At 35.6% G+C, this 8,218-nt stretch overlaps 1 protein-coding gene across 1 annotated transcript in view; it reads left to right on the plus strand.

Moving 5' to 3' along the window:
- LOC140165814 (alpha-ketoglutarate-dependent dioxygenase alkB homolog 3-like) overlaps positions 1 to 7,045 on the plus strand; it is a 29,908-nt gene extending 22,863 nt beyond the window's left edge. Inside the window, exons 6-8 of the mRNA XM_072189137.1 lie at positions 3,369 to 3,578; positions 4,882 to 4,980; positions 5,527 to 7,045. Of these exons, the coding sequence (XP_072045238.1) occupies positions 3,369 to 3,578; positions 4,882 to 4,980; positions 5,527 to 5,631 (414 nt within the window). The 3' untranslated portion in view covers positions 5,632 to 7,045. The remainder of the gene's footprint in view (positions 1 to 3,368; positions 3,579 to 4,881; positions 4,981 to 5,526) is intronic.
- Positions 7,046 to 8,218: the final 1,173 nt, after the last annotated feature.

An 8,218-nucleotide genomic window follows, 5' to 3' on the forward strand; every position in this document is an offset into this window, starting at 1 on the left:
GGAAGACGCATATGCATAGGCCAACTTTCCGTGCCAGAAAAGAAAAGAAAGTAGGACAAAAAGGGGTACTGACTGGGTTTGGTTAAGAGATTACCAAAATGATAAAAATCGCAAGGATACGGGAGGAAGGAAGGAACCTAAAAAATGAAAGAATAAATAAATAAATAAATAAATAATTCATGAAAAAAGGAAGCTAAAATAATGAGAACAGAATTAAATACAAACAGGAAATCACAAGCTATAACTTAATAAGCAGGAAATATGAAAAATGGGAACAAAATAATAGAAAAAAAACCCTAAAGCTAAAAGGACAAATGTAAGTAAGGGTAGATTTATAAAATAATGCAAATGGGAACGGGGATGAATAAATAAATAACATGGGAACGGAAAATCACAAGCTAAGCAGCATATATCTATTGGAACAAAATAGATTTATGTAGAAGAAACTGAAAAGAAAGAAAGAATAAAATGAATAAAAAAGAAAAGAAAGTGAAGACAAAAATGATACGGGTATTATACGGGTTACTAAATGAAACGGGAGCAAAATAAAGAAGGAAAGAAAGAAACTAATCAGGACGGAAATGTAAGAAAAAAAAGCTAAAATTAAAAACTAATCAGAAAATATAAGAAAAATGAAGCAAAAATAATGAAAACAGAATTAAATAAATAACATGGAAGCGGAAATCACAAGCTAAGCAGCATAAAAAAGAAGCTAAAAGGAAACGTAAGAAAGGACAGATTTAGAAAATAATGGGAATGCAGTTAGGCCTAAATAAATAAATAACATGGAAACGGAAAATCCCAAGCTAAATAGCAATTTTTAATGGGAACAAACTAGACCCATGTAGAAGAAACTGAAAAGAAAGAAAGAAAGAAGCTAAATGGAAATGCAAGAAGGAACAGGTTTAGAAAAATAAAATTTACCTTTTCAATGATTCTACCTTTTCAGTAATTCCTCCTGTTTTAGTGATCGCTCCCATTTACTCATCTAGCGGGGACCCGCGCGAAGCGCGGGTATCCCGCTAGTGTAAAATAAAAAGGCCCATAAAAATTGAATAGCACTTAGTTTGGATGTAAAATTCTCACAAAATGCTTTTGAGTGATTACAAAAATAATTAAATACTTTTAATTCAGGGGCTATGTGGACATTTTTTATTGTATTTCTTCATTTTCTTGTGCAATGACATATAGGTCCTTTCACAATAAAATGTCCATCTGAAACAAAGGTGGCCTTAGGAACAACAGCATAGCCAGCATTTTAGTGTGCGGGAGTAAAGCCAAACTCTGTCCCCATTTGTCAATTTTTGACCTTTTTCAGTCATTTTAATGACACTTTACTCCGATCCCCATCTCCATTTTCATCACTGGAAATTTCTGTGTTGGGGATGCAACTTTCCCCTAGCTCCCAATGCCACTGCTCAGGAGGGAGGCAAGGTGCTGAGGTTATTCTGCATATAAATTGTTAATGAATAATAAATAAATGAATGGGCACCAAATATCTTCAGGTATAAACTGACAGGAATATTAGCAGTAATAAATATTTGTCTTTAGGCATGTCCACACAGCTAGAGGAATTTTTGCTTGAGCAAAGCGGTTCTCGGACAAAAACTTGGGGGAAATCTACCATGTGAACGTTCTCAAGGATTCCAATTACTAAGTTTACCCCAAATTTATCTGTGTCTGTTAATTAGTTGAATAAATGTAGGCTTTCAAGACATCCAAATTGCACCTGCATTGCTGAAAAAGCCACCCAATTTTTTTTTCTTAACCATCTGTTTCTGTGGGACAGGAAATTGTTGAAAGTCTCAGGAAAATCTTCAAAAGTTACCCATTTGGGCTACCGAACTACAAATGTATGAGTTTGGCAACCAGCTGATTACTTTGTCCTTGTCAAGCACTTGAACTAATTCTTAAACAAACACTCTACTGTTGACAATAGGTTTTAGTGGTTTATGCATGTTTAAGAGCTTTAGAATTTTACAATCTCACAGAAAATAATTACTATGTAAAACTATCCTCACAAATATCTGAGAGGTCTCTGCAAATATACACATGCTCCAAATCTAAACCTCCATAAAACACAGTAACATCATTGGCAAAGCTAAAATGTAAACATGTAACAGATGACTTATATTGCTTAAAACACCTAGGTTAAACCTGGTGTAGCATGTAAGAAATCTAGGAATGAGATTATTCTTGTGAAACTGCACAATTTTTCGTGACAAATTGCTCGAAAAAGCACACTTCCTGTCCATTTTTCCCCAGCAAAATAAGTAACTTTCATGAACAAACTTGCAAAGATCGCCACCTCAAATTACCAGCTCCATTACTCAAACGATGTAGCAAGAGAAAGTAAAAAACATAGAGAAATTCAGATCATGCCTATAGTCTCAATTTGCTTTGCAAATTGAGCTAAAAAACTATTCTTCTCTTTAAAGTATTGTTATTTCTAACCAATACTTCACTTGCCTGGTGACAAACAAAAATATGAATGATGTCAACTCAGCAGCCAGGAGGTCTCGAAACTCCCAACTTGCCACTTTATGCTCATATTGTGGTAGCAGGTCACATATATAAACTATAATTAAAGCCATATTATAACATTTGCTGAGGAAAACGCCCTCATTGAACTTTTAAAATTCCTTTTTTACACGATTAAATTGTACTTTATTAAACCAATATACTCTGCAAAAATCAAGACTCTGGATGCTGTAGTTTTGTCAAAATCCGAGATTTTGAATAAAACGCCGGAACTGGCGCTTTATTATTACGATGGAATTATTAGTCGAACGCATACACAATGTTCATAACACACAGTACGTGCACAGCGTGCGAGACGGTGATATACACAACAAAGGGTCGTACCACAACATGACCGAAGGAGCGGTACGTATTGGCGACATGTGCGCTGGTAGTAAATTCCAATTTTCTTTGCTTTGCCGTAGTTATTCGGCTCCAAAATAAAAGGGGATATATCTGACAGTAAAGCTAACGTTTTATGGCAAAGAAATGCTAATGTATTTTGTTTGAAAATGTTATAATATGGCTTTAAGTCGTAAGTGCAGAAAGGGTATGCATTCACCGCTATATCGAGTTTTAAACTCACAAATAACCATAAGGCCTATAAATAAGAAAAATCCTCAAAACAGTACTTGCCGGGAATCGAACCCGGTCCGCTAGATTAACGTTCTAGCCTGCTAACCACTACACCACGGGTACTTGGCATAGCAGGACTGTTATTTTATGAGGATAAGATGATGAAGGTAGCGCCGTATTATTGTTTTTTGTGGAAACAGTCGAAGGTCATGGTGGCGCGATTGCCTGTAATTGCCTGTTGTAATTAAATAAATTTGTTATATTTTTCTCAGTGGACAGAAACTCTGATCAACATCAGGCAGAGGCTAGAAAAGAAGATAGACTACAAACTGAATTCAGTGCTAGGAAATCTGTACAGAGACAAGTCCGATATGGTACCATGGCACAGTGATAACGAGCCAGAATTTGGCGTCAATCCCAGTATTGCTTCTATATCATTAGGAGAGGAAAGGAGATTTGGGCTCAGGAAAGTCCCTCCTGAGGTTAGTTGTGTGGTGTGGTTGTCAGTGGTGTAGCCAGGACTTTTTCAGAAAGAGGGAATTGCAACTTTCAAAGGGGGAAACTTTTGATGAAAACGGTCAAAATTAACTAAAAAGTACAGAAATGCCTATAAATCTTAAATATCAGGGTGGTCAGCATCCAAGGAAGGTGAAAGACTTCTCACAGGGGGATACCTTACCCCCTTTCCCCCCCTGGCTACAACACTGGTGTTTGTATGTGTGCATATGGGTCATAATTTTGCAGACATTTGCCTGCCAGTTATCTTTGTTCGTAACCTGGCAGTATGTGTGTGCATCCTATTTTGTTGAGGACCACAGAATTTTAAACTCATACCGAAATGTTAGTACCTTGCATTTATTTATAATTATTATAAATATTGCAGTCACATCATAGGTATGGGTGAGCTGAACAAAGTCGATTAATAATCAGACACAAAGGCACAATGATAACAATGTTGAAATTTGAATCTATCCTGACAGTGCTGCAATGCCTGAGTAGCAAATAAATAGGAAGAAATTAAAAAGCAAAAAAAAAAAAACCTTGATGAGGGATTCTTTGAACCTTGTACATACATTGTATATCAGCCTCAGGAAATGAGGGCATATCATATAGCAATCACCCAGAGCGTAGCATTGTTTTATGATGTCACTGCCATCGCTGAGCGTCACGGTCCCCGCTGATATCTAATCAATATGTCATTAGCATGCCAGAGCAATTTATAGAGCATCAAGTTCCAAGCCAATTGACTTTAAAGCAACTTTTGATGCTCTGATGTTTGCAGCAATTGCACACTGCCTGGCGATTGTGAAAATGCTACCAATGTTTGATCACCAGTAATTTTTGAATCACATGCTGCGACTGCTAGTATTTTATGCTCTTTCATATAGACCACTTGACATGTGACGTCATTGCCCGGAAGTATGCGCGCGAATTATGGCAATTTCCATTGATCTTTGCCCGCAGTGTGCGTACGCATCGTAGTCTGCTCAGGGCACATGCATTTTAAATCGCCCGCCACATTTCATATAGCACAAGAATGCCATTGAGCGGTGTAGCGGTTCGTTCAAGCATATCGATAGACCAATCCCTCGCCTTTGTTGATAAACAATGATGTCAAGTGGTCTACAGTTACGGTGTGATGCTCTATTAAGTGGTGGAAGAATAATTAAATTAGTGAAATTCTCATGAATTGATTTGGTGTGACAAATGACTCCATTTTGATTAATCATTTCACATATCCACCACATTGTTTTTAACACATATTTTTTCTTATCTTGATTGCAGGGCCCTCTTGGTGATTATAGTAACATGCCATTGTACTGGGTTCCACTCCCACACGGTAGTCTTGTTGTCATGAAAGGTGCCATGCAATTTGATTGGCAGGTAAGGATCTCATACATCTGTGGGTAGGGGTTGATGTGTCCTTATATCCCTAGGGTAGTGGGGAAGCATGCCAATGTACTGGGTACTACTCCCTCATGGTAGTCTTGTTGTCATGAAAGGTGCCATGCAATTTGATTGGCAGGTAAGGATCTCATACATCTGTGGGTAGGGGTTGATGTGTCCTTATATCCCTAGGGTAGTGGGGAAGCATGCCAATGAACTGCATGGGTTCCACTCACTCACTTATGAAAGTTTGTGTAGTTATTGTGGAGGGTGCTGTGTATTTTTTTGGGTAAGGGTTATATGCACATATCTATGGGCTAAAGGGGTTGGATTCAGTCCTAATGTCATCAAAGATGTGATGCATGTTAAGGAATCAATGTAACCCTAAACCTAACCCTAAAAATTCGGACTAGCAGTGGTTTGGACTGACAGGGTTTCGGACTGACGGGGTGTACCCAAGATATTTTGGTATCATAGTATACGGTAATGATACCATGAACCAAGTAGTCAGCATTTTGTATTTTTTTTGTTTACTTTTGACAGCATTGTATTCCAAAAGAAGAGCGTGAATGTCAACCAAGAATAAACCTGACATATAGATGGTTGATTCCACCGGATGAGAGACCAATGCAGACCAAAGAACACTAATCTACAGAATCGCTACCTTCCAATTCCACAAGCAGATCTTTGGAAGCCAATCTGAAATCAATTTTTATACAATAAATATACGCAATGTGTTTGTGTCAGGTTTGTATATAAAACTGAAGCTATAATAATTAGTAGGTTTTTATAGCTATAATATTTTGTACTTAGTGGAAAGACGAACTTTAGATGCAAAAGACGATAAGACAACAAAGAAAAAAATCCCTGTTCTCTGACCCAGAATTTTATGTTTTACAGAATTTTTGAAGGAGTCTGTTTATACAGACTCATGTAGCTTCACACAAGTGAATGGAACATCATATTTATTAACACTGTTGTTTTCTTCCTTTCTGTCAAATCTTTTCATACAAAAAAAAATACTTTTAGACTAGAAAAAAATAATGCTATGTCTCAAAGCTCATGGCAGTTTCAAAAACAAATGCGGAATGAGGTCTTTTTCAAGATTTTTATTTTTTTAAAGATATTTTAAAAACAAAATTATGTCATTTTTGATTGTTCAAAAATACACAGCTTGAAATTGTGGTTGATTTACGCAATTGAGGTACAGGTATCAATTATTATTTTATACCTAAACAATGCAAGAATCAAATCTTCTTCCAAATTTGTCTCAGAATTTCATGATTTTACGGCAAAAAACCTATTAAAAAAAACAAAAAAAAAGGAATTTGTCATTTCAGCTGACATGGACGCGCTAAGAAAAACGAATCTGTGCATGGGCTTTGAGACATGACAATTTTTCTTATGAATAATTCCAAACAAAATATTGTTACTGCTTTGTGTGTAACTGGTACTGCCTTTGTTATTAAGTTTTAGTGCATATTTAGCTGATTGAGCTGTATTTTTAGAAGACACCAATGAATTTGGATCTATGTATAATTATTTAATCCAAATAATGCACATAATAATACACATGTGCAAATTTGTAATGTACTTGGTTTATATGGTAACATGGTAATTGAGCAATATTAACCCGCTCTTTGGTGAGAGGTTTTAGTCCATCCATCGGATTTCTGAAGTCCAAAATTCAGTTAATTACACTATATTGTTGTTACAAGAACTTATTAAATCCTGAATTTGGATCCAAATAGAAATATTTTATCCATATCCATATATTATTATAATGAATCTTTTTTTTTTTTTGATAAAAAAAAGTGACAAATATTGTCACTTTTTATTTGCATTATGTCACATTTCATACACTAAAATTATCTTTTTAATTACATCACTAGCTGAACCATGTAAAAGTTTCATATATAAATTTATTATGGATTCTGCCTAAAAGAAGTTTCTTAGCTCATTGGTGGGAAATTTTAGAAAAATTGGAAGAAAAAAAAAAGCTCTGACCCAATGCAACTGCACTAGTTTTATCCAAATTGATACAAATAAAATTATGTTTTATATGCCATGTTGCAGTTTGTTCATATTTTTATATTTGGCTTTATTATTTGGTTCCCCCCCCCTGGCACTTGTATAATTTCGAGGTGCATATTATGCTCATGAATGCACTTTCAAAACAGACCCTCAACAAGTATTTTTCTGGGGCTTCCATAATACCCTAAGCACATATTTTGGTCACATTTACTACCCTAAAACAGTGGATTACATGTGTTGTCAGTATATTGCGACTGTTGGATTTTGATGTCCAAGGTCCTTTGAAAAATAATTTTTCTCTGATTTTAGACGTTTTTGACAATCTAAATTATGTACTTTTTGATGTTTCATGTTCAATGTCTTGTCAAACATACATGTACCTTTTTGCTGATTTTTTGATGCATTTGACACCCTAAATGATGTATGTGCGTACATCGCTTGCCCATAAAAATCTAACCTTTTTACATGTTTTTGTGCACAAGCACGATATCCACTTCTAGATATAAGTGGGCCCCAGGGGTTGTCTGTGAGAAACAAGGTTTCTTAATGTCAACCCAATTTAAAAGTATTCATCTAGATGTCTCCAAAGAGCTCCAAAGTTTGAAAAATTATCAGGGTTATCTAACTATTGAAGTGTAACTATGTATTGCAGTGCCATTTTAAAAACACACATTGCATCATGTTCAAAACATGATTTAGGTAAATGCTCTGTACTTCTTTTATTAGGTTTTATATGCCCAGAGCTCCACTATTCAAGAATCTTTTTAAAAAAACATGGAAAAGAGAACAAGAAAAAAAGGCAAAGAGTATAAAAATGGACTATATGTATACAGTCCAACCTCTTTTATCCGGCCATGATGGGACCAAACATTGTCCGGATAAGTGAAAATCCGGATAAGTGAATTACATGTAATTCTGTATTGAAAGTTCCAAGGACTGAAATTGTGACAACAGAAGATTGTGCTAATATGGGATAATAGCACTAAAAGATGGCTTTAGAATGCTTTATGCAACATAGATATGCCATTCTAAGCAATCAGAGCATGGAATTAAGGTGTTAAATCATCAAAAACACATTTTCCTGTGAAGATTTCACAGCCGGATAACAGAGAGATCCATATAAAAGAGGTCCGGATAAGAGAGGTTGGACTGTAGTAGAAATCTTATGTAAATTATACAAAATTGTAATGGTCGGCTGCTG

This window comes from Amphiura filiformis, chromosome 12 (assembly GCF_039555335.1).
Source record: "Amphiura filiformis chromosome 12, Afil_fr2py, whole genome shotgun sequence".
In the NCBI taxonomy this organism is placed as follows: Eukaryota; Metazoa; Echinodermata; class Ophiuroidea; order Amphilepidida; family Amphiuridae; genus Amphiura; species Amphiura filiformis.